General features: G+C 52.0%; 7 protein-coding genes across 7 annotated transcripts; 3 read left to right on the top strand and 4 right to left on the bottom strand.

Annotated features, from left to right (window-relative positions):
- Positions 1-739: 739 nt before the first annotated feature.
- On the top strand, positions 740-1,729 carry B0T23DRAFT_306321 (phytanoyl-CoA dioxygenase; the record flags this gene model as incomplete). Its single annotated transcript, XM_062834367.1, has 1 exon — positions 740-1,729. One exon carries the CDS (start codon positions 740-742, stop codon positions 1,727-1,729), a length of 990 nt encoding a protein of 329 aa, XP_062697777.1.
- A 1,107-nt stretch (positions 1,730-2,836) lies between these two features.
- On the bottom strand, positions 2,837-3,933 carry B0T23DRAFT_401622 (uncharacterized protein; the record flags this gene model as incomplete). Its single annotated transcript, XM_062838598.1, has 2 exons — positions 2,837-3,055; positions 3,085-3,933. 2 exons carry the CDS (start codon positions 3,931-3,933, stop codon positions 2,837-2,839), a joined length of 1,068 nt encoding a protein of 355 aa, XP_062697776.1.
- Positions 3,934-5,945: 2,012 nt separating this feature from the next.
- B0T23DRAFT_36134 (uncharacterized protein) lies at positions 5,946-6,856 on the bottom strand. The gene is made up of 2 exons (XM_062836283.1): positions 6,680-6,856; positions 5,946-6,614 (listed from the first exon to the last, which is right to left on the bottom strand). The coding sequence occupies exon 2, from the start codon at positions 6,612-6,614 to the stop codon at positions 6,018-6,020; it is 597 nt and encodes a 198-aa protein (XP_062697775.1). The 5' UTR covers positions 6,680-6,856; the 3' UTR covers positions 5,946-6,017.
- A 689-nt stretch (positions 6,857-7,545) lies between these two features.
- B0T23DRAFT_36108 (mitochondrial ribosomal protein subunit L20-domain-containing protein) lies at positions 7,546-8,519 on the top strand. Its single transcript, XM_062836274.1, has one exon. The coding sequence runs from the start codon at positions 7,695-7,697 to the stop codon at positions 8,361-8,363; it is 669 nt and encodes a 222-aa protein (XP_062697774.1). The 5' UTR covers positions 7,546-7,694; the 3' UTR covers positions 8,364-8,519.
- A 943-nt stretch (positions 8,520-9,462) lies between these two features.
- On the bottom strand, positions 9,463-11,771 carry B0T23DRAFT_371611 (uncharacterized protein). Its single transcript, XM_062836660.1, has 4 exons — positions 11,231-11,771; positions 10,791-11,088; positions 10,484-10,716; positions 9,463-10,409 (listed from the first exon to the last, which is right to left on the bottom strand). Exons 1-4 carry the CDS (start codon positions 11,473-11,475, stop codon positions 9,779-9,781), a joined length of 1,407 nt encoding a protein of 468 aa, XP_062697773.1. The 5' UTR covers positions 11,476-11,771; the 3' UTR covers positions 9,463-9,778.
- Positions 11,772-15,096: 3,325 nt separating this feature from the next.
- B0T23DRAFT_36060 (glycosyl transferase family group 2-domain-containing protein) lies at positions 15,097-18,768 on the top strand. Its single transcript, XM_062836261.1, has 4 exons — positions 15,097-16,550; positions 16,632-17,377; positions 17,449-18,092; positions 18,187-18,768. Exons 1-4 carry the CDS (start codon positions 15,459-15,461, stop codon positions 18,543-18,545), a joined length of 2,841 nt encoding a protein of 946 aa, XP_062697772.1. The 5' UTR covers positions 15,097-15,458; the 3' UTR covers positions 18,546-18,768.
- Positions 18,769-21,088: 2,320 nt separating this feature from the next.
- Positions 21,089-23,218, bottom strand: B0T23DRAFT_435544 (uncharacterized protein; the record flags this gene model as incomplete). Its single annotated transcript, XM_062840535.1, has 1 exon — positions 21,089-23,218. One exon carries the CDS (start codon positions 23,216-23,218, stop codon positions 21,092-21,094), a length of 2,127 nt encoding a protein of 708 aa, XP_062697771.1.
- Positions 23,219-24,842: the final 1,624 nt, after the last annotated feature.

The following is a 24,842-nucleotide window of genomic DNA, read 5'->3' as shown; positions in this document are numbered from 1 at the left end:
AAATCGCGCCTAGAGAGCGTGAGCACGTGTGGGAGAAGCAGTAGGCGAACCCTAACCCGTAAGCGGTCCGGTCTTTGGAGAGGTCTCTCTGTCTGTCAACTTGTCTCGACAGCACTTTATTCCAGGCCAGAGAAGATGCTTTCCCCAAATTGAATCGAATTACACCCTGAGATTTTCATTTTCTACAGAGACATGGAAGCTATCTTCATCATGGCTTCATCAGTAATACGTCCACTCACAGCTCAGTGGAGCTCGGCGCTTGCCGATACCTTCCTAACACTAACATCCCACGTTACATCAACTCGCTGAGTGACATCGATCCACCAGATCATCACGACGCGGAAAAAAAAAACGTGGAAATAAAGTTTGAACCTTCGGTCTATCTTGCCGAGAATTCAAGCATCGAACTATTGTCTTGGGCTGGCTTTGGTGTCGTAACAGCGGGCTAGGCGATCCTCTTGAGCTTCCTCTTCCGACTTAGACGCGGTTCTTGCAAAGGGGTACTGTTAGCGGTGGAGGGTCCTCAACAGCTCTTATCGGGGGGACCACCTATATCAAGGTGGGGTTCATCCCGACTTAACCTCGCTTCACCTCACCATACTTCCATTATCTCGACTACTTGTACCATCACATCCTTTCTAGACGAAGCGAGAAGTCTTACTCAACTTTCCATTTCATGTGAGAACTAAGCAACCAACCCATCCTTTTCTTCCATCGAAACCCGCCAGTCACCACCACAATGGCCTCCGAACCTCCAACCTCCGACGGCCTCACCCCCGCCCAACTCTCCTTCTTCCACCAAAACGGCTACCTAATCATCCCCCGCGCCCTACCCCCCACCACCGTCTCCCGCCTCCTCTCTGAAACCCAGAAGCTCCTCTCCGACTTCGACCTCACCACACACCCCCTCACCCGCTTCCGCACCGGCGGCTCCTCCGGCCACGACCACGTCGGCGACGACTACTTTCTTTCCTCAGGGGACAAGATCCGCTTCTTCTTCGAAGAAGACGCCTTCGACGACGCCTCCGGAAACCTGATCAAGCCCAAAGACAAGGCCATCAACAAGATCGGACACTACCTGCACGGACTCAACCCTGCCTTTGCGAGTCTGCTAGCCACCAGCCCGGACGATGAGCGGGGGTGGGTAGAAGACCTAAAGGCGCGCCCGGCGGCCGTGGCGCGGGACCTGGGCTTCAAAGACCCGCGGTGTCTGCAGAGCATGGTCATTTGCAAACAGCCCGAGATCGGCGGGGCGGTGCCTCCGCATCAGGACAGCACGTTTTTGTATACCAATCCTCCTTCGGCGGTGGGGTTCTGGTACGCGCTGGAGGACGCGACGCTGGAGAATGGGTGCTTGAGCTTTTTGCCGGGGTCGCATTTGTGGGCGCCGATCGAGAAGAGGTTGGTTAGAAAGGATGGTGCGAAGGAGGGCACGGAGATGGTGGATAATGATGGGCCGAGATTCCCGCCTGGAGAACAGTATGGTGAGGATAAGAAGCCGGAGGAGGTCAAGGGCAGGGAGGAGGAGGCCTACGTTCCCGGGGAGGTCAAGGCCGGCGATTTGGTGCTCATTCATGGCAATATTTTGCATAGGAGTGAGAGGAACTTGAGCCAGAAGGGGAGGATTATCTATACCTTTCATGTTATTGAGGGTGAGGAGGGGAGAGAATACGATGAGAGGAATTGGTTGCAGCCGCCGCAGGAGGGATTCACGAGGTTGTATGCCTAGACATTGGCCGGTGTGCACGAGGATGAGGATGAGTATGAATGGACCATAAATTCCGACATGTACCAACAAGCGTTGCTTTAGTCAAATCCGTCCAAAGTCGGTCTTCATGGAGTGGGGCATTTGTATCGAGACGTGGTGACTGCCGAGTCGAACCCTTCACAATCACCGCATAATGAATAGTCGGAAAGATTGATGTCAACCGAGTTCTGAAACACTACAACACCCAAATCATTGGGTGCCTGATCATCAAAGCTTAATTTCCTCCGCGGTCTGCATGATCCTGGCTGACCAAGTTGCTGGATCCGTATATAATCTCCCTGTAGATTACTTTCAGCCTTGGAACCATGCTTAGCGGATGATCACCTAGCCCCAACTGACTGTTTAAACCATTTTTCATATTGACACCCCATTCTGAATTCACTTATCTCGTAAAAGTCATTGAAAGATCAACAAATCAAGTCGCTGTTTCTCTTTTTGTTGTGGTGGTTCCTAGCTCGAACTTTCTCTCTGTCGATTGCAGTCATTCCATGACGTGTGCTTGGTGGTATTCGGTATAACATCAAGATGTTTTCTGAAAAGAAGGAAAGAAGAGAAGAGAAAAAAGTTAAATGGGAAATAGGTCGCAAACGGGTGACAAGAAGTGAAGATGGTGAAAAAGAGATAGCAAGATAACAGGATAACAAGTAGGGGGAATATAGAAAAGAAAGAGAAAACCACACCGAACCAGCACCCGGCAACCTTTGTCTTGCCATCCAGCCCTCCCCCCTAAAGATCCAGCAAAGAAGTGGAGGTAACAACAACAGCCGTTAACCACACGTCAGCATCCCCGTGGTTGAGAAACAGCAACGACAACTAATCGTCCATTCCTTGTTCAAGGTGGATTGGATATCCTTCCTGTCACCCTCCAGCAGCACCAGACCAAATGTCGCAATATCGAAAAGTATGAATTCCTGCTCCACCTCGGTTCTTCCTAAACCATGTTTTCGCACGTCCTCAACGAAGAAGCACAAGTTGACCAAGCGTCGCAACCGTCTTGTGTCGTTCCAGCTCGTTGACTTCCGCCGGTACTGTTCCTCCTAGCTTAAACCGGGCTTACAGGAAAGCTGCTTAAACCGGGCTTACAGGAAAGCTCCTCACACCACCACTCAAATCGCCGCTCCCTGTCCTCCGCAGCGCTTGTGACATTGTCTCGATAGCAATCTCGCCATTGACAACCGGGCTAGGGTGCAAAAGACTTGTTGGGCTTCCAAGGGGTTTCCTTCCTGGAGATCCCGGAATAGCGCCAAAATCCAGTCCCTTCACCGATCCAGACTTGCTCGTTGGGGGCTTGTGTTGTGGCCACCAGAAGAGGAGACTGGAGAGCGAACTGGGCTCGGTGAGCGGTTGACACCAGTGGGGGTGAGGCTGGTCAAACCAGCAAAGTGCATGCTATCGCGCGAGCCTGCAACCTGTAGCTGCTCGGCCTGCACGACATCGGCAAACGAGATGAAGCTCAGGCGGCGGACATCCGTGTTATCAAAGCTACCGTAATTGGAAGCTGTCTCGTTTCCAGTTATTGCCCCCCGCGCAGCAGCGAAGGCGGCCAGTTCGTCTGCCCAGCTTGACTCAAGGGAGAGAGGGACAGTAGTAGGGGCAGCTCCGGTCACCGTCACGGCGGCGGGCTGATGCGAGGTATGAGTGATAATCTCAACGGTATCGGGGTCAAGGCGCTTGTCGGTAATGGCCTGCGAGGAGGCGTCAAGCACGGGCGGGATGTAGTTCTCGGTCTGGATGTGAGACGGGATGGCAGGAGAATTTGGGACCATAGAAGTGCTTTCTTGTACGTCGCGCTCGAAGATTTGGCTACCAGCTGGCGATGAAAGGCGTGGCGATGAGGTAAAGCCACGGCCGGGCGATTGTGGTGTGATGTAGACGTCGGACTGAACAGGCGAGGCACCGGTTGACCTCTTAACCCAAGAGGTAGCCTTTTCTTGGCTAGTGGTGGACGGTTCAAGCGATTTTGAAGCGGACGATGCGTCTTCCTTCTTCTTTCCAAAGCTAAAAAGGCTGCGCTTCTTGGCCTTCTTCTCCTCCGACGCTCCTCCCTCATCTCCGGCTACCGCTCGTGGGGTTGCGTTTCCAGAGCCTGAATCGGACTCAAACGGGCCCGCTAACCTTGGGATACTCTGGCCGCCCTGGGGCAGCGATGTGCTGGCGAGACTCATAATGATTGATGAATTTGGTGCTGCGATAGTACTGATTTTCGTGCTCGGTTATCTCGGATTCTGGGGGGGAAATGCAGATGTGAAGTACTGGACGCGAATGGCGTTTATTTAGTGTTTGGGACGAAGTTGGAGGACAAAGAAGAGCAAGTTCCAAGCAGCTAAAGCTTCTCAAGGTCGGGACAAGTGGAGAGTCTAGATTCAACACGGGGATCTGGTCAGCGCAAGCTATTTTGGGAACACCAGAAATCAGAGCGCGGAGCAGACATGGTGATCTAAGATGGAGCTTGGTTTTGAAATTCCCCAATTTCGGCTGGCGGCGACAGTGGGGAGTGAAAATGGATATTGTGTTGTCGTGACAACAGCGAACAGGGACAAGCTCTTCCGTCCTGGCCCAGGATGGACAAGAGCAATTCGCGAGGCTGTCGCATGCCCATTACGCATCGCTAAGCTCAAGTGGGATGAATGATTACGGCAATCCGTCACTCCCATTCCACATGATGACTGCGATTGAGATTGGGACTGTGACGTGGACAGGGAAGGGTGAGGAAAGGTGCGCCCTTACCAAGTGCTGGTAGTTGTCCAATGACCAACTTGTACACTTGTTGGTTGATTATGTAGATTGTGTCCCTGGCGATGACGAGATGTTAAGAGACCAGAAGAGGAGGGGGAAAGAAGAAAAAAACAAGTTTGCCCAGGTCGGCTTTTGGCGTTATGAGAGGTAACTAAGGAAGGAAAATTTGCGCACGTCCGGGTATGGTGGGAGAGAACTAAGGATCGCGGGATGAGGAGGAGGGAGCGACGGAAGGGTGCAGTGATGTTCGTGTTGGTGTGTGTCCGTCCGGGCAGTCAGTCGCAGTCACCACTGGCAGCGTGTGATGTGATGTCCCGATGCAGAAGTCAAAATCGGTCTCTTCTCTCTGGACCTGGATAGTGGATGCTCCAGGTCACCCTTGGCGCGCTGTGATGGGGCCGTTGCCGACAAGGTGCTGGGTGTCCCCTGGATCTGCCCGCTGCAGTCTCGGGCGCAAATGCGATCCTGAGCAAGCCGCAGATTCCGCTTTGGGAGTTAGTGTTTGTTAGAGCTGTTGGCCTTTTCAGCTCTCTACACGTCGAGGGTTGCTGAAGGCGTTTGCAGATTGGGATGTGTTGTACCGGAGTTCAAGAAGTCGGACAAATGCAAATCAAGTGGCAGACAGTGGAAAAGGATTTGAACGGGCGGGAACGCACGACATAAAACGATTTCTCCCGTGTCCGTCGCCGACCTGTTTGTCGAGCCCAACATGTCTCTAAACGAGCTGTGTTAACTGAACAAATCAAGAACAAGCGAAGGCCCGATGACGACGGTCCGACCGACCCACTCTCCCACTCTAGGAATTCTACAGAGCTAGTATCATTGTAGTGTAAGATACCGTAAGCTGGACTGCCGTGGCTGCCTGAGAGCCATGCAATGAGCGTAAAGCGGTGTTTCGGTTGAAAGATCACCATTGGCAAAACATGAAATATGTAGTAGTCCTTAGAGGCATCACCATCACGATATCAAGTATGTACTGTCTACCTCTAGGTAGGTAGGTTGGTCTGAATCACACTTGATGACACGCCGAAGGCCTTGTTTTCAACCTTTTGGACATTTCCCGGTCAAGCTTCAATGCTCACTAGCCGCCAAGGTCCGGACACTCCGCAACGAAGATTTTTACAAAGGGCAAGGAACAAGCCGACAGCATGGTTGACCCTCTTTTGGTCACGCAGCAGACCTCAAACTCAGCCCTGAGAAGCGTTGGACCAAGGGAGGGGATTTTTGGACAAGAGAGTGTCGGCCGGATGCGGGAGGTGATACGAGTCTGGTGATACGGAGTCGTGCCTGGATGTCGAAGGAACCGGGAGATAATGCTTGATTGGGCCGACCACCGTGTCACATAATAAGACCAACCCAATCAAAATTATTTCCCTTTTTTGGCCGCGACCTGATACTCTACTGAGACGGACTGACTTGTCCAGACACATGGTTGCAGTCGGTCGCAGTCGGGTCGACGGTATCAACAACACTTCTATCCATTTCCATCACCAGGTCATGAAACTGACCCCATTCAGGCCCCTCCCATCCAATTCACAACTCGGCAATAGGGCCTCGCCCTACTCACAAAAGAAGATTTCTGTCGGACCAAGTTCCGGGTATAGGTCGTCTTGCTCTCAGCCCACTTGTCGATCACAAGAAGGGCACCTGATGCCGTGGGGTGTTGGATGTGCCTGGCATTTCGACCCTGAAATTGAGACAAAATCAGGTGGGGAATGCCAGTCTCTACGTCACACGGCGTCCGACAACGAGCCTTTTCCAACTTCACATCAGTGTCGCTTGTGCACACTACCGGCGCCATGCCATGCCATTCCATGTATCCATCATCCCGGGACCTTTTAAGCTTCCGGCATCCAGAATTCGAGATTCGGACCCGACAATTCCAGCATCGGTTGCTCAAGGTATACAGATCGTTGGATTTGTGGTTGTTTCCAGGACCACAACACAGCCTGGCGCAACTAAACGGATTCAAAGACCATTGCGCTGCCTCACCCTGGACCATAACGACAACCCAGGAATCTGGGGAAGCAAATGCGGGGTTGCCAAAAAGAACCGAGCTCGCTTGTGGTTTCCAGTGTCTTTTTCTACTTTCTCTCTCACGGTGAGTCATGTGAGTGGCTCTTCAAAGGAAACTCAGGCGTATTTCTATTTTAGCTAACACACGTCGACGCGGATGTTGGTGATATTTTTGGAGATTCTTTGCCAACTCGGGGTGACGAAAATGTGAAGAGCTTTGTTAGCTCACCTCAAAACCCCTGCATAATCGTCACGCGTTTCCAATTCGCCTCAGACGTGTCCCGATACACTCCGACGAAAGCCAGATGGGCCGACCGGACAACATCGTGATCGTGTCTTGTGTACAAAAAGCATGATTATTGTTCCACACGCATCTCGCGGTTTATGCGGTACCTGTAGTCTCCGGCCACCGATAGACAGTCTGATCAGGTAACGACTAACGAGTAGTATCTGGGACATGTGGAAGGTTGCCGGGCCCACGTGGGAAAAGAGGAATGTATCAATGGGCCGAATCTATCCGGGAAACCGGGCGGGGCCCGGTTGGTGCTCAAACAAGAACAACATGGGATGAACCGAACAGACCCACTGTGTCCGGCCGTCAAGGTCCGCAGATAATCGGGGATTGGAGCGGAGGAGTGGAGCAGATAGCCCGCAGCCCCCGACAGGTGGCCCAAGCGTTCGTTGTTTACTTTCGAACGGCGTACGCGGACCGTGCACCAAGCACGTGACCTTGATTAAGCGGTTTCCCGAGGAAAAGTTCATGTCCAATGTGGGATGGCAAAGCACGCGGAGCTCGTTGAGAGACAGAGACGCTGAACGTGAACCAGGCCGATTGAGGTGGACGGGTGAACAATTGGACGACCAGATCCCCCGCATTCGCGATATCCAGAGAATCAACAGGCGTCCAATTTGCAGTTTGCGACGGAAACGTGATCCTGAAAAATAACAGAGAGACCTCTCATAATCTTCTTGCTGAACTTTGTTAAGCTGTCGTCTCTATTTTTTTTTTTTTTTCCGCAAATCGCCTGCAACCCGAAACCTCGTCCCCTCTTTCGACGATCCCACCCACCTCGGCTCTCCGACCAATCCCGTCGTCCCCGTCTGTACAACTTCTTCGCTGAAGCCACAGCACGACGGTCAGCGTGTAAACAAAGCAACAGAGACAACCAACAAAATGGAGGCTTCTCTTTCCCTGTTCCGGCCCGCGGCCACCTGCTGCCGCCGCGTCGCGCTCTCCTCCTCCTCCTCCTCCACCCAAAAGACCGCCGTCGCCGGCATTTCCGTCCGCTACCAGTCGACCGCGAACCGGACAAAACGCATGCTCAACATTCCTCCGCACGAGTCCTTCCTCAACGTGCCCGTCGAAGGCGACCGCATCATCTTCAACCCTCCCTCGTCCGAGGCCTCGGTCTACCACACGCCCTTCAAGTTCCTCCCGCGCTCCGACCCGCGCCGCCGCGCAAACATCTACAAGCTCTTCAAGCCCCCTCAAGCCCCCATCACCACGCCAGAGTCCTCCACCGATGCCGCCGCCGACCAGCACGGAGACCTACCGCCCGTGCTCTACAACCCCACAAAGTCGTACAACGTCACGCCCGAGCAGGTCGAGGAGATCCGCGAGCTGCGCGCCAAGGACCCCAAGAAGTACAGCGTCACCTACCTTAGCAACAAGTACAACTGCACAAAGGTGTTTATCATGATGTGCACCCAGGCGCCTCGCGAGCACCAGGAGCAGCACAAGCTCGCGCGCGCCAGGACCGCCGAGAACTGGGGTCCCCGGAGAGCGGCTGCCAAGCTGGATGCCAGGAGGAGAAAGGAGATGTTGCATCGTGGCGAGATATAGATGCGGATGGACTGGGGTTGGGGAAAACGTTGAAGAAGACGAAGGGGGGGGAGGAAGAGGAAGAGGAAGAAGCTTTCCCAGGGCGGAGGAGGCTGCGGATGAGGGAGAAAGGAGAAATAGGGAGCGGCTGGGTCTTCTGGTCTGGTCCGGTCCGGCTTTCGGTTGCTTTGCTTCCCTGCGCGCGGCATTTATACTATTTCTTGGTAACCTGTTGTTCTGGTCTAGCTGTCGAGCGGGTTGGAGGGAAAAGCCTGTTCATCTTGCCGGTATGTGACAGCGCTAAAAGCGGCAGGGCAAATTTCCTAGCTCAGCTCAGCTCAGCCCATCGTTATGCGCGACGGGTCGAGTGAGTGAGTTGGTTGTCTCCGAGATACGCGCACAAAGGGGCTGCGGTAGATATAACCACCAGCAACCAACAACCACCTCAGCCTCATCACCGACCGTCCGACCGGCCTGCCAATTTCTTCGATCTTCCTTATTCAAGCCCGCCAGTGATAACATGAGGAGGAGGAGGAAGAAGAAAAAGAAGAAGAAGAGACGGAAAGCCAGGAAGGAGATTGTTGCCATACCCACACTTTGTATTACTAGTCACAGCACAGCGCATAAAAAAGGGGAGACAGAGACGCAGTTTGGTCACGACTATTTGCACGCCTTTGTACGATCAGGAATGGGTAGCTAGGTAGAGGCTGGGTGGGGGGATGGGAAACGGAGAATGGGTCGGTTGGTCGGCAGCCGAAATGGGGGGTTGGTTGGTTGGTGAAGTGTTTGTTGTGCCTCAGACTTGAGCCGGCAACAACAACAACAACAACAACAACAACACCTCTGTACATACGTTCATGTCATTCTCATGTCTTTGTTCAAATACCACTCGCGCGGCGTTCACTACAATCATGACTGTGCTTCTTGTCAGTTGACAGCAACTACTCACGACCAGTTCCGAATTCGTAAGCCGCCTATCTCTTCTCATAGGGAGAAGTGAAGAGAGAAGTGAAGAGAGAAGTGAAGAGAGAAGTGAAGAGAGAAGTGAAGAGAGAAGTGAAGAGAGAAGTGAAAAGAAAAGTGAAGAGAGAAGTAAGGAAGACGAAGGGTCAAAGCAAGCTATTAACCATAACAAAAATCTGGATTTCCGCTCTGCCTCTGCATTTTTATACTAATGGTAAGGTTTGGTTGGGCTCCTTATCCCTCCGCTCAGAAGCACACGGAATATTGTACTTTTGGGTGGCTAGAAGCTAGTAACGCTATCCAAAATCCATGGCACCCCGTAAGTTACAATCTCAATGTCCCTTCCTCTAATTTACTCCCAAAAACCATCACACTCCTCCTTTTAGAGTAAACCAAAACAAAACCTCAGCGAGCGACGATTACGACTGCCGTCCAAATTATCATGACGCCTATGCCCTTATTACCCTCTCTTCCTATTTTTCCTCAAGCGCCTTACTCCTCGTTTCCTGTCTGGCGAATTCATAGTCCAGCTTTCCGGGAATCACTCTCCAACACCAGCCACACCAACTCCTTACTTTGGCCTGCATCTCCCGTCCAAGGATATCGCCTCGATCCCGCTCGTCAGGCCACTCAGGGACGCAAGCCCCGACCTTGACCATGCGGACCAGCTTCTTCTTGACCACACCACCGATTCCCTCGATTTCATGCCTGTCATAGCCAGGCTTCAGCATAGGACTAGGGGTCCTGCGCTCGAGGCTGGGCCCGGCCAAGGTAGAACCAAGACCACCCGTCTGCGATGACGAGGAGGCGTTGCTACCATTCACACTTCCGTTACTACTTGTGGTGCTGGCAGTATCGGTGCCCCACAGAGCCATGAAGATGTTGGAATCATTCGAGACAGTGGTGGTGGAGGGAGACGGAGTGTACACATAGGAACCGTCGGCTTCTTGAGCATCTTCGGCATCACAGTCGATCTCCTGTTCCCGCTTCCGGGCAGCACAGCAGTCACTCCCGCGTCCGCAAATAACGCCACGATCGCCTTCGCCGATGCCTGTGCCGAGACCCCCGAGGACATCGGTGTATTGGTTTCGCCATCTCCAGATGCTGATGATAGGTGACGTGTCAGAATGAACCAAATGTGAGCATAGTACGTAGGTGGACTTGGCAGGTCAACATACCTCTTGTAGTCGTAATCATCGTTGCGTATTGTTTTCCCACATGGCTGGCAAAGCCAGACTCCATCTGTGTCACATCTGCAGATGGCTCTTTGCACATCATCCGATTCAACGGAAAACCCACGGCCGAGAGGTGGCTTTGTGAGATTCCCTATGGGCGTCTTTGCGCATGTTACGCACAGCCGGCGGTGGCGGTCGCGGAGCACAATCGGGGCCGGAGGTTTAATGGCACAATTCTAACATCAAATTCGGACCGGTCAACTCTCTAGGTAGCTCCAAATCACCCATGGTAGTAGTATCATGTACTTACCCGACAAACGACAGTACCGCAACGGCGACACCCTCCAACCAGATCGCGAGCGCATTGCCCGACCTTGCAAGGCTTATTGGATCGTCCCAGCTCTTGCATGTAAAACCAGTTGACGGTACGAGCGCGATATCGCAGCACCGCATCGGGATCGATAGGAAGGTGTTCATTGGAGCAATGCAAGGTAGAAACAAGGAGCATCTTGCGGTACTGCAGGAGGTTCCCCCTTATTTGCCGGCAGGTTCGCGACAGGTTATCGAGCGTGTTCAAGTCAATGGAGGCAGCCAAAGACATGACGATACTGGTTATGGGAAGACTCGAGTCAGTAATTCACCCCTCCCGTTCGCGTGAAGAGAAAGCGGGAGAGGGGAGAATCCGAAGACATGTCAACTAGAAAACGAAAGAAAACGGGGTAGAAGGTGGTGGTGGTGGTGGTCGCCTACGGATAGCATCCCAAAGCCAGTGTCATGGAGTTCTGGTTTGGATTCTCCCTGACAGCGGGCTCGTGAGCCTCCTCGCGATGTTTCTCAGTGTTCACGCTGCCCACGCCCTCCATTTTGGTCCGGCCGATGTCGGTGACGATGCCCGTTCCAGCACCATTCCTAGCCGGCAGGTTGAGGCCATGATGGGAAGGCTGAACCTGGCCAGGGTCGACATCTTCGTCTTCGAGATCTACAAAGACGGCCATTTTTTTTTTCGAATACCGGGGATGCGGTTGTTGACTCGGGGGATCAAAGGATCGAGTGTCGTCGGTGTTTTGATGGTTTATCCGTGGTAGCGGGGGTGAACCAGATGACCAAGAACGCCGGGTTCACTGTATCACAAAGACAAAACTAGATGGATAAAGGAAAAGCAATGATAGAACTGGGGATTATTAAAACATTGAAGACGCCAAGTCAACCATGGCAAATAACACAAAGAAGAGACGGAGGAAGAGATGTTGTTTTTCTTCGACGCCAGCTTGGACCGACGTCGTGATGGAGGATGACGATTCATGGAAGGAATGGAACAAGACCGCTTTCCTCGTGCTCCGCGATCTTGTAAGCCGCTGTCCAATCAAGGCGTGTTCCAGGCTGCCAGTGGGAGTGCATTGACAGCACGATGGCTCCACACTGTTACCACTGAAACCTCTAACCAGGGCACTAAACCGGGCGGTCTTGCAGGGGATAATGTTAGAGATCAGTTCATAACTTCATCCACCACGCTTCTGGAAGGTGGGGCATCCAGAGCTTCTGTCTCGTGTCTCTGTTTAGCTGTGCCTTCCCATTCTTCACCGCGTTGAAGGCAATGACGGGAACATGTGACCTTTTGCATTTTTTCCCCCTCGGCTTGCACCAACTTCCATTCGGTTAGCAATCGGTCGGTGATCCTCTCTTTTCGCAAGAACATTACACCGCACACGGAATTTGAGAAGCAACTAGGTAATCAATTCAACCTCCTCCAGCTTTTCGTGGTTTGCTCGGTGTGCCTTTGCGATGGCATACTTCCTTTGTGAGAACTTCGCTCAAGCTCGATCATGACGCGCATTTCTTAACGCCTTTTCCTTTAAGCAATGGACACTTGAGCTCAACACAATCGGCGCCGTAATATGCTCGCGTCGGCGAGCCAACGTTGAGTCCTGTACCAAGACATTCGGTGCCGCCAGCATAACACTGCCCCTTGATGTTCGGAACCGACTAGTGCTGAGGCTCAACGCCGATCCGTCAATCAATCCAGAAGCCGGAGGGAGAACAGCCTTGACTACGGCGTCGGCATATCAAAGCTGCCTATCGTCTTGGCGATACCTATGTCGTCCAACATACAAGTGCCGACTCGGCACACTATCTGTGCCACTGTGGCCCCGTATCGCCGTATCTGATGTACGAACACGGCGCAAGGTCAAGAGCGAGCTAACGCCGGCACCCAAAGCGCCTCATGTTGGCGAGATGCTGTGCTGTGTTCGACCACGTATCTGGCCAGCGGCAAACCTTTCGGGGCCATGCGCGTGGCGCTGAGACTCAATTTGGGGATTGAAGGAGATTTTCGTCAGTACCACAGATTCGTCGAGCGACCCTTGGTCTTTAAGACAGCTTCGATTTCGTCCTTCCGTCCCGCGAGACCGGTCTCAAAAATAGAAACGAGCTCCCTGAGACCACAAACAGCCCCATCACGCCCGCTACGACCTATCGTTTCCTTGTCACGAATCCAGTTCCGAACCACACCCACCCGCACATCTCCTTCCGATACCTTGACGCGTTGGATTGGTCGGGATGCATTTAATCTAGACAAGGCAGTCAGGCTTACCCGCCCAGGTGGCTGGACCGCCTCTCAATTCTAGACCCCTTACCCAAGCAACGACAGGGGCTGTTTGACACTGTCAATTTCCTCGCATCAGGATCCCTTGAATGAAGATTGAGGACTGACGGCTGCTTACGGGAACCCCCGATCTTCGACATGAAAATGCCATTGCCAGGAGTTGGTATGATTCTACAAGCGAACATGCCCAAAAGCTCTACCTATCACCAATGTTTATGCCCCCCCTTTGCTTGCCGCCCGTGGGGGTCTTCACGAGAAAGCGCTGCGTGGCCAAAGGCGTCAGTCAATCTTGCGCCTGCATCACTCTACATTCACGGTCAGCCGCAGGCGCGGCCTGATACGGCCAGCTTATCATGAAAAATCAGCGAAAAAGGTTTGGAACGATAATCTTCAATGTTGCTGGAGATAGAATGGCTGGCTAACGTCTGATGTCAGCAGAAACGGTATAACCTTATGGGGCGCCCCGGTTCCCCCCACCGTTACTTTCAACCCCAAAAGTGACACTGCCTGGTATGCATTGCACCTACATGGCGCTACGCTTTTCGTGGAGAATAGTGAATATTGGCGCCAGCTGGATGGTCAATACCCAGATTCGCTCGACCGCAGCGAGCTGAAGACCCTTGCTGCGTGCCACGGTGTCATTCGAGCCTTCGCTATTGATTCTTAGCAAAAAAAAAGGCCCCTCTTCAGACAACATCAGCCAGTCGAGACTTTACAGCTCACCTTATTCTTTACGGCTTCCGAAGGCTTGCTTCGTGGCGTGCGCCGCTTCTCTGTCGGATATCTCATCTCACCAAGAGCCAATTTCTCTTCCCGATGATCTACATGGAGGCAAATCAGCCCTCGTGAAAGAGGATTTGAGGGCGTCTTGGGAGTCCAAGGCACCTCAAAGGTGTTCAATTGCCAAGCTCGTATTCATTGAGGGGCAATCAAGAACATTACAACAACCCCCATGGCCGTGGTTTCACGGTGGGAACGGGCCGTGCAACCGCAACCACGTTTGGAAGGTGAAACCCACGGCGGCTGGCTGGCCTCGAGTTACGGGGGTTCTAGGATCTAAACCTTAAATGGATGATCTACGCCGGCCAGTCCGAGGCTGGGGATAACGGCCTTTTACATCTTTCATAGAACGACATGTTAGGACTTCACCGCCCACTTCATCAGCTGTGATATGTCGTCTTGAAGGATTCATCGTTATGGTTGGCGGCAACATAGCATTGACTAATGTAGCGTACAGAGCCCAGGCGCCCGCTACTGCTGTGCGAGTTACTCCGACTTCATTGCATACAATTAGATGGCCAGCCGTCTTTAAGCCACATCCATCAATGCTAGGCCGAACAGGTTCTATATGTTACACAACAGACGAGGTGTTGTTATGCAGGCCATGCTACACCACACATGATACTCAGGCTAATCTACTATCGACTGCTTACCCCTGGACTCAACAACTTTCTTTCCGCTCATTGAGCAATTGTTCACTTGCAGAATGCCGAACCGTCGAATCAGAATGCAGAGATGGCACAAGCCTAGGCGATCTCCAAGACATACGGGATGCGAAGCGTGGATCACATTACGTTCTATTTCCTGATACAGTTCATTGTGACCTCGGTTGGCTCGGACGTCGAGTAGTACGGGTATACATTGAGGCCTAATAATCGGGCTTGTATGTTAGAGCGATGGTAGACGTCTCAGTAAGTCGTCTCGCTATCTTGTCACCGTTATCATGCCGTTCACCCGCCCGTTTTGATATATGGACGAATGCTGTAAGAAGACACGGCTGAATACGTCGTAAAGGGTGACATTGCATACCATGAACTCTAGGTATCAGAAGTTTGGACATCCTGCGTGTCACTCTTTGCGACCTCAGCTGCATCCTAACGTGAGGTCTGCTTGTGTAGGACGCGGCCTGGCTAAACCGCTTATCACTCAGTGGCAGGGGGAAAACGCACAAATGTGGTGAAAGTGACGGTTGAGGAATACTGTGGCGGTCGAGATCGAGGAGTGCGGTGCCACGCATCACCAGCTCAGCTGCTTGGTAGAACAAAGGCGGCGGCATATGAAGCGACGGTGCAGATTGTCAGGGATTTCAATATCCATCACATATTCCTATCAGTTACGAAGAGGAATATCTCTGGTCGTTCGTCGTGCGTCTTGGGATCTGCCACTTTCACGATTAAGCTTATTGCGAATGTTTACTAGCGACATACATATCCCCTTTTTTCACCATTAAACACTGCAGTGTTTACCTCACACAGATCAGAACAATCCTCTTCCCCCTTGACTGAGCATAGTTCGGTATCTGCGTTGGCCTTTCGGCAAGGTCGCCAGACTCAATCGTTTCCTTTCAGCTATTAAACGGATGAATCAGAGACGACAATGAAGGCCTTCCGATCATACTTCACGCCCTCCTCGACGGCGGCCGAGCGGGACGATGGACGGGCGACTCGTAAGAGTGGCGAAGACAACAAGTTCCCCGAGCAGCAACGCGAGAAACTCTCTGGGCAGAAATCAACAGGGTTACCATCAAGTTCTGCAACATACGATGGCAGTGCTGTTACACCTCGTTCGATTACCCCGTCTCCAATGCCTGGAAATACACTCACAGTACCAGGTGCGGCTCACCAGGGCCCGCGAAAACAAATTGGGCAGTTGACAGCTTCTGCTGCCGGTTCGACCTATTCATTCCGTCACTCTACTATTTTCCCGGTTGGAGATGCCCGAAACGGCGATCTCGATGCGATGACCGAGATCAGAAGCGACATGATGGTCAACTCGCTTTTCGAGCAAATGTGCCGAAAACAGTACAGCACGGGCTTTGATCCATACGAAGGCGTCGTGTTGAAGAAGTCCCGGGGCAACTTCACCTGCTGCCCACCGCAAATGGCGGCTATACCCGATTCACTCTACGCCATGATCACACAGATGAATGTCCGATGTGCCATGACAATCAACACACACGTCGTTCGGACAATCCTGAACGGCATTGGCAGGAGGAGTGATATCAACTTTGTTCCGTTGCCCGACGGGTTGCGCGTTCAGATTCTGCGCACCATGTCGGATCTACCCAAGGGCCAACTCCATCAGTTTGCTGCCTTCATCGAGGACGCCAAAATCCTGGTAGTGTGGGCCGACGAGCCCGAGAAGATTCTCTCCTGGGCCGAAACCCTCGAGAAGAAGCTCATTGAGTCCATTTGGGGCACTAACAACGACGCAGATGATGATGATGCTGATGAGAAAGGAAATGCAACAACACAGGTTGAAGAAGTCGACGGAAATTCGTTGGAGCAGGCGAAGGAGCACCGCCCGGTCAGATTGGAAAGCGCTTGCATCGTGGCCCTGACCATGGCGCTGTGTGTTGCTTGTCTCGGTCTCGGATGGAGGGCGCTTGCGTACGAAGCGTCAGTGGACAAAAGCTATATCCGGTTCGCCTTGTTGGCAGTCTCGCCTGTTCAGTTCTTCGTGAGCTTGGTACGTAGTCGATACACACCTTTCCGCCCTTCTATCCATGCAGCCATCAAACACGAGAGATGCTAACAGCTGCTATCACAGTTCTTCTTTCAAACCCTCGCTGGCAATCTGTTCCAGATCTTTGGCCCCATCAGCTCTGTTGAGAATAACAGCAAATACTACAGCGGGAAGCCGCCCCAAAGGCTTGACCGTCACCAACACACGCTGCCCCATGTCACCTTCCAGATGCCCGTATACAAAGAAGGCCTCGCGGCTGTCATCAAGCCCACGGTAGTCTCCGTCAAACAAGCCATCAGCACCTACGAGATGCAAGGCGGTACCGCCAACATCTTTGTCAATGACGACGGGATGCAGCTCGTCAGCGAGGAAGAAGCCCGAGCACGCCGTGACTTTTACGACGAACACAACATCGGCTGGGTGGCACGCCCGCCACACAACCCCAAGCCGAATCTTGAGGCTGGCGAAACAGTGTTTCTCCGTCGTGGCAAGTTCAAGAAGGCTAGCAACATGAACTATGCCCTCCACACTAGCAACCGTGTTGAGGAAAAGCTGACCAAGATCAATCGCATCGGTAACTGGACAAACGATTACGAAACAGCCGCCTATCAACAGTGCTTGAACGAGGTTCTTCGCGAGGACGAAGGCCGAACTTGGGCTGAAGGCAACATTCGCGTTGGCGACTACATTCTGTTGATTGACTCGGATACTCGTGTTCCGTCTGACTGTCTGTTGGATGCTGTTAGTGAGATGGAGCAGAGCCCTGAAGTGGCTATCCTTCAGTTCGCCTCTGGGGTCATGAACGTTTCCGATTCATTCTTTGAGAAAGGGCAAGTCAAATTCTGCACCTTTCTTCGTTCCGTTCCGTCACGAATTAATGGCTGACCATCTTTCATTGCAGTGTCACCTGGTTCACCAATCTGATCTACACAGCCATTACCTACGCTGTCGCCTGCGGTGACGCCTGCCCCTTTGTCGGCCACAACGCCATGCTCCGCTGGCAAGCCCTCCAAGACGCCGCCAGCTACGAGGAGGATGGCTACGAGAAATACTGGTCCGAGTCACACGTGTCCGAGGACTTTGATATGGCTTTGCGTCTCCAGTGCGCTGGCTACTCTCTTCGGTACGCCTCCTACACCGGCGAAGGCTTCAAGGAAGGCGTCAGCTTGACTGTTTACGACGAGCTCGCCCGCTGGGAGAAGTACGCCTATGGGTGTAACGAGCTGTTGTTCCATCCCCTCCGTTTCTGGGTCGTCCGTGGTCCGTTCACTCCGCTGTTCCGCAAGTTCCTCGGCTCCGGTATTGCTCTGCCCAAGAAGTTGACTATCTGCGCGTACATCGGGACGTACTACGCCATCGGAGCGGCGTGGGGCTTGTCGCTGATCAACTACTTCCTGACCGGTTGGTACGAAGGATTCTACGATAAGTACTACCTCGATTCATTTGCCATTTACTGCGCCATCATCGTGGTGTTCACCGCTCTTGGCAACTGTGCGCTCGCCATCCTTCGGTATCGCACGAATAAGCAGGGCCTCTTTACCGGCTGTAAGTTTTTCTATTCCCTTCCCCTCCCCCCTTTCCTTTTTATCTCCTTGCCCTTCCTTCATTTTTTAACACAGCGACTAACCGACACCAACAGTCATCGACAACCTGAAATGGATCCCCATGTTCACCATTTTCCTCGGCGGCCTCTCCATCCACATCTCGCAAGCCATCTTGTGTCACTTCTTCGAGATCGACATGGTGTGGGGCGCCACCGCCAAAGAAATCGAAGAAGTCCATTTCGGGCAGGAAATCATTCGCATCCTGAAGCGGTTCAAGTTCACTTTCTTGTACTGTTTCCTGATGACGGGCCTGATTGTCGCGGGATGGTTCTTCTTCCCGCATCCGTGGAAGATCCAGAAGCTGTATAGTGTTTATCCGCTGGCGAGCATGGCGGTTACGCACTTTGCGCTGCCGGTGTTGTTGAATCCGGCGTTGATGCTGTTTACTTGGTAGGTAAGCTGGGATGTGGGTAAGGGACAACATACATGGTGGTAGTGTCGTCCTACTTGACGGGTTTTTCAGTTGTTCACGGTTGGGTTTCGGCCACTTAGCTGGGATCAGACAGAGCCTGAGGTTGCGGAAAGCTCCTCCGGTTCATTCAGTATGTCAAGTGGTCAATGGAGGTCAATAATGCGATTCGAAGACAAAAGAGGGATACGGAAGTAGATGTAGTGGATAGAATTTGCGGATATCTTCTTTTTCTTATCTTTTTCCTTTTTTAGCGGTGTTCTGTTGGTTCTATCCTCCCAACTAAGAATACAAGTACCTACGTAATGGTCAATAGCATAGCCTGCAAACTTTTGGATTTGTGTAGCTTGATTGAGGCAATGAAGGATGGATAATCTGGACGGAAGGTTTTTTTTCAACGCATTAGTACTCTATCTAAGGAAGATGATGGCTATCTTGTCCTTGTGTTTGCCGATGCTGTCGAGACAAACTTTACTGTCAAGCTTAACGTAGTTGGTTTAGTGATCGGTATTTGGCTTTGCGTACAAAATACGTTTTGAGATGATTCTGGACAACAGGACAAAGTCCCTCGTAGACGCGAAACGTGAAGTCGAGCGACATCACCTCCCTACGCACGTCGAGAAACTCTGAACAGATGAACTTGGATTTGGGGAACGGAGCTCACCTTGATGCTTCTCCATCTGAACGTGCCAACGATGACGGACTCGGACAACGGAAGACTGTCACCGAACGATCAAGGCCCAAAGACACTCAGTGATCCTTAATCTGAAGGTGGAAAAAGCGACGTGTTCCTTCCTGAATCTGTTTAAAGGGGTAATAGACCGATGAGATTAGCTATATTAAAGAGTGCTGCTCACTCACAGGAGTCCATCAATCAGAATAATGGTACTTGGCTCCTTCCAAATCACTGTCTAGATACCTGATCATCCGCAGACGGCAAGGCATGTCACGATGATTGGAATAATTCTAATCACTTCGTCGGTCCTTGGACACTGCAGCGGAAGGAGTATTCGGACGTGACCATGACTGACTAGGTGCCTAGATAGGGATACCGTAAGGGTCAGTGTACCTAGGCACTTGCAAGCGAGGACTTGAATCAGACGGATCATCAAGCAGAGTCAGGTAGTTTCCATACTCTACTACCTGATCAGGTCCGATAGCAGCTACGCTACCTTACGTACCAAGCTTCGTCAGTCGTCACTCAGTTCAGTCGTCTCAGCTGTTGCAACACACACTTTCACTTTCAGTTGTCCATGAAGTTCACAAAGTCCAAGTACCGAGTCAAGTAAGTAAGTAAGTAAGTAAGTACCGCAAAGACTCGGGGCAAAGCTTTTCAACTTCCGCAGGGTCTGCAAGCACACTGCAATATTTATGCCTACTAAGATTTCTATGCAAGATGGTGATTCTGAATGTCCCTACCCTCCAGCTCCCTTGAAGAAATAGGTGGGAAAAGGCAGAGCTTTTGAGGAATCCAATTTACAGTGCTTTAGGATAGCAACACGTCTCCCCCACTCTTTTTGAAGGCATAAAATCCACATAATCGGGCATATGTATATCTGATTATGCCTGGTTTCCCTGGAAGTTGAAGAGCTATGCCCCGAGTCTTTGCGGGAGCAACAACTTGTTTACACATCGATCATGCGCATACTCACAGTACATACGTTCTTCGTTGCCTAGTCTAAACCTGTCCTGGTCGCATGAAATCCAGCAAGTTACTTTGTTGGATACTGCATGCATGCAATGAGTAGCAAGCAGTGAAATAACTCAGTCACGACCCGTGACGCACTCGACTCAACCAGATGACCGCTCGGACCATTCCCACTCCTTCGTTTCGTCCTGTCCCGTCCCATTTCGCCCGTGTTCATGGTCCCTTTCACTTTTGTTGATCTTACGCCAAGACGTTGTTCAGGGGTAATAGACTGAATGTAAACAAATGATGGTGGCGGGGGATGAGCGTAAGCGAGGAGTGAACAACTGACCGGGACACAGTCGGGACAGTAGTTTTACCTTTTTTCTTTTTTTGATGGATCATAATACGTCATATGTTATAAATGAAGTAAGGGGCGAAAACAAAGTATGGCATGTAGGATTTCAAACTAAACGCTTCCAAATGCTCAAGAAGAGTTATTAATATTGGTCTTATGAACGCTAGCTAGGCTATTTGCATAGCCTATCCGGTGGGTATGCGGTGTCGCTTCTCTTCTTACTGGTAGTCGGTGGGAAAACCCGTGCCGTAGCCAGGTGAAAACCCTCCGCTTCGTTGTCGCAGCAGCGCCCTGTCGGCCCCATGCCGTCGTTGTTCTGACTTCCCCTCGGTATTCAAAGATAGTTGCTATTCGGATCAAAGTTGAAATGATGGTGAGAAACCGTCCCTGAAATTGTTAGCTTTAGTCAGTTTACGTCCTTGTCCTCTACTAGGAGCCAGGACATAGTTGGAGACCATTCCGTGACAAACACGAAAGCGCCAGTCACTGACATCAATTCTTCCACCAAGAGTAGATGCCCTTTCCGACTTTTTCCATGGGCCGCTATTAGCCTCGATTGGGGAAGGGTTTCATCCGTTTGGCGGCGGGTGCTGATGCACATGCTTCTTGTCCGCCTTCCTCTCGACGTCTTTTCTGACTTCCACTTCCACTTGCATGAACGTAACCATGGGCCGGATTATGGAAGGTGGCCGAAGGATGGAAGGTATGGAAGGTGGCCGGAGTATGGGAGGTGGCCGGATTATGGAAGGTGGCCGGAGTAGGGGAGGTGGCCGAAGTATGGGAGGTGGCCGGAGTATGGGAGGTGGCCGGAGTATGGAAGATTTTCGCCCGTTTGGCGGCGGGTGCTGATGCAACAAGTTTTTGAACTTCCTCTCGCCGTCTTTTCTGACTTCCACTTCCACTTGCGTGGCCGTAACCATTGGCCGGAGTGAGATGAGAGTTGTGCCCGTTCGACAGAAGGCCCGGAGGCGAAGCGTACATACCCCCATAGCCAGTTCCATTTTGCTGTGGTTGTTGGCCGTAGTTGACAGCGATCGCCATGGGTCCCATTTGAGATGAGTTGGGCCAAGGAGGAGGAGGAGGGCGGCTGTTGCTGTTGCTGTGGTTGCTAAAAGAGCCACCCGACTGCTGGCTCCTTTGACTTTCTCTTCGCCGGCTTTCCAACGTGAGCGTCTTGATTTGCATGTGCATTTCACAGATCATCCGATAGACGCCATCTATCCGGAACCACGCACGCTTCCCGCTGGTGAGCGGAGACCGCAATCCTTCCCACCCCTTTCCATCCCACCCCATAGGCATCAAATAAACCTTGAGGCTAGAGGTACTGAGCCCGTTGGAGACAGTTCTCGGATCCGCAATCGCATCAATTGCCCACCGATTCCCCGTCAGCACCATCCTCCAAAACTCCCACAACCCTCGGTTCTGAGCACGAGTACAAAGATACCTGCACTCAGCCCCATCCTTCCCACCAAAAGCAACCCTGAACACCTCCGTGAGGAAGGGGATCCAACCCCGCTTACACCCCTCGATGCGAAGCATTAGCAACGCTTCTGTTGTGCCCATGTCTGGGTGGATGGTGAACAAGGGGACCAGAATTCTGAGAAGGCCGATCATTAGGCGTTCTATGAGGGCCCATGTGAAGTTTTTGATGTTTCCAAGTGAGTTCAAGCATGGGCTTGGGGCTGGGGTTCTTGTGTTGCCGCTCGAGGTAAGCACGGCAGTGCAAAAGGCCGACGAAAGAGACCGGATCCCATCGAACCGGTGCTTTGCTCTCATGACGAAGTCGTCGATACAAGACAATACTTGCTCTAGATCTCGAGTTTCTTGACCCCCGCTGGCGATGATGCTATGAAATGCAACGGAGGAGATCCGGGCAAGCAAATCACCTTCGGTTCGATTCCAATTTGTGATCAGCCGGTCTTCAACGGCATTCATGCTCCCGACTGTTCTTATGGCGGGTGTGGCTTGTGGAGTGGGTTGTTGTGCTCCTGATCTTGCCATGCTGCTTTGTCCTCTCTGGAAATGGTTGAGTCTCTCTCCGTGTTCAATTTGGAATCCACCCTGCCAATTCACCGCTTCCGTCGGACGCTGGGGGTATGGGTGATGGCAGGGCTTTCCCCTATTATGCACCAGGCACGAGAAGCAACAGTTCTTCATTTGCATTTCAGCAAGGATCATAGGACGGAGCCTCGCAGTCTCCTTCTCCAAGCTCTTGTTGAACTTTGACGCAATCAAGGACGTAATGGATCCGTTCTTTAGTTCCTCCTCCTTTCGCCGAGCGTCGTGATACATGTTTGTTCTACTCGCCGGCTTGGAAACCCCCTTGATCCATGAATATAGCATGATGGCGTTCCCGAAGGTTAGCTCATAGGTCATGCCACGCTTGATGTCAATGGGACGGGGTAGCATTCGCCATTGCTCGGCGGGTGACCGGCGATCGTTGGGGTTGTAGAGTGAGAGGGTGTCGAATCGGTATTGGTCAATGGGGATAGGCTCCGGTCGGTCACATGGGAGAATTGCTGGTTTCTGGACGTAAACTGGAAGGAAGGGGGAGGTTGATGAGAAAATCTGGGTCGCGGGGTATACCTCGGCCGCGGGTAGTAGCCCGGGTTGGGAGGCCAGCATAGCCGAAGGGGTCAGCAGGGCTGAGTGAAGGTTGCTGTGGTCAGACATGTTGATTATGCCCAACGAAGAAGTGAATGGCTCTTGGACCAGTGTTGAAAGAATGCGAGTATAGTTTGTGACTCTAATAAGGATGTTCAGTTGCTCTGTTGGCTGAATCGTTGAGGGACGCTCTTTGCCGGTTAGCTCGAGAGGGGATGCTGCGGTCTCACTATCCAGCGATGTCGAGTATTCTTGGAATAGAATAGAAAAGATGGAGTTCTGCGCCTGAAGGGAATGCTGATGAGCGAGTAGAGCGTGTTGGATCTCGAGTCGTATACAGTGGATGGTTCGATGAATGGTAGTTGCGGTTCAATACATGGACTTGAACGAAATTAACGAAAGTGTCGATAAAGGTCCTCGAGCCAGTTTTCTTATGGACAGTGTGCACAGGTTCAGCACATCTAACTGAGAGGTCGAGATATCATACAGCGGGGGGCCGCGAGTGGCAGGCGGCTGAGGATTGAAGGTCCAAGTGACAGTCCATGACCCTAGAACGAGGAGGGGGTGGATTCGTGGATGCTGATACTCGAGTTGATAAGTTTCGGTCAAGAGAGAATAGCTGTTACTATCTTCTTGGTGGACTGAAGTCCTGACGCCAATGCTGCCTTTGTCACTGAACTTGGCAACGTTGCCGACGGTGTGTGTTTTGCGCTTGTGCCGATCCCAAGGTTTGTCTCCGCTGTGAGTTCCTAAGTTGCGTAACCCCCAGAGGACTGTGCCGTGATCAGGGTTGTTGATATGATTGTATGGTAGTTGGTTTGATTGCTGTGGCTGAAATTGATGACATGGTCTGATTGTTCTCTTTTAAACTTGTTTCTGAGTCCTGTCGGTGCCCTCTTCTTTTCGTTTCCATGCCCTGGAGCCCTCATGTATGCATGCTGCTCATGCAATGGTCTCTTGAGTGTACAGCCCAGCTTCCAGGTTACCGGTATGGAACCAAAGCAATACCAGCATCGGCCCGTCAATCAGGCTCTCTCTGCCATGCTTGTCCCCTCCAAGTAATTTAGATACGCGTCCTCAAACTCATTACTCTATGGCTCGTTGGTCCAGAGGTTGAAGTCGCGGCTAGGGCAGGTTTACTCGCCTCATACCTCACCTATCCAAATTCAGTACGAGTAGTCAGCATGGCGTAACTGCTTCATGGTTAGGATTGGGGGTTTTCCAGAGCATCAGAAAGTTCGTAGAAGTGGCTCTGCCCTACATGTACATGCAGCAGGCACCAGATCGACACATTTTATGTGGCGGAATCATGAGTGCTTTGGCTTTACGCACCTGGTTTTCACGTGTGGCGATTTTCTGCAGCACACTGTCATTGGGAAGGATAATCAAGAACCTGTCTGCTGAAGGGGCGTCGCAAGCTGGACGAGTGTCTGTCGTGGGCTGCTAGAGCAGAATGAGGGTATCCAAGAGGTGGTGCCGTTGTGAGTGAAGCGAAGAACTCGGGGAAATCGCCTATGCCACTCGGTGATTCAGCGCCTTTGAAAGGTTGGGATGTCTACCGAAGTTAAGATGTTGGAAGATCGAATAACCAATTTCTGACAACAAGTGTCTCTTCCTAAATCATGATTTGCCTACGGCTGTCGGAGGCAGGTGCAACCGTCATCGGAGTTATCGCTCATTCTTTCGCACTTGA

Source organism: Neurospora hispaniola (assembly GCF_033458365.1).
Source record: "Neurospora hispaniola strain FGSC 10403 chromosome Unknown B0T23scaffold_1, whole genome shotgun sequence".
Taxonomy (NCBI): domain Eukaryota; kingdom Fungi; phylum Ascomycota; class Sordariomycetes; order Sordariales; family Sordariaceae; genus Neurospora; species Neurospora hispaniola.
Note: the sequence above shows the minus strand (reverse complement) of the source record. Positions and strands in the feature narration are given on the sequence as shown.

Coding starts and splice junctions, on each gene's coding strand:
- B0T23DRAFT_371611 (XM_062836660.1), bottom strand. CDS start 11,475: ATGGCCGTCTTTGTAGATCTCGAAGACGAAGATGTCGACCCTGGCCAG. Junction 10,717..10,790: donor GCGGTACTGTCGTTTGTCGG/GTAAGTACATGA, acceptor ATTTGATGTTAG/AATTGTGCCATTAAACCTCC. Junction 10,410..10,483: donor GATGATTACGACTACAAGAG/GTATGTTGACCT, acceptor ACCTATCATCAG/CATCTGGAGATGGCGAAACC.
- B0T23DRAFT_36134 (XM_062836283.1), bottom strand. CDS start 6,614: ATGACTCACCGTGAGAGAGAAAGTAGAAAAAGACACTGGAAACCACAA.
- B0T23DRAFT_36060 (XM_062836261.1), top strand. CDS start 15,459: ATGAAGGCCTTCCGATCATACTTCACGCCCTCCTCGACGGCGGCCGAG. Junction 16,551..16,631: donor TTCAGTTCTTCGTGAGCTTG/GTACGTAGTCGA, acceptor CTGCTATCACAG/TTCTTCTTTCAAACCCTCGC. Junction 18,093..18,186: donor GCAGGGCCTCTTTACCGGCT/GTAAGTTTTTCT, acceptor CGACACCAACAG/TCATCGACAACCTGAAATGG.
- B0T23DRAFT_36108 (XM_062836274.1), top strand. CDS start 7,695: ATGGAGGCTTCTCTTTCCCTGTTCCGGCCCGCGGCCACCTGCTGCCGC.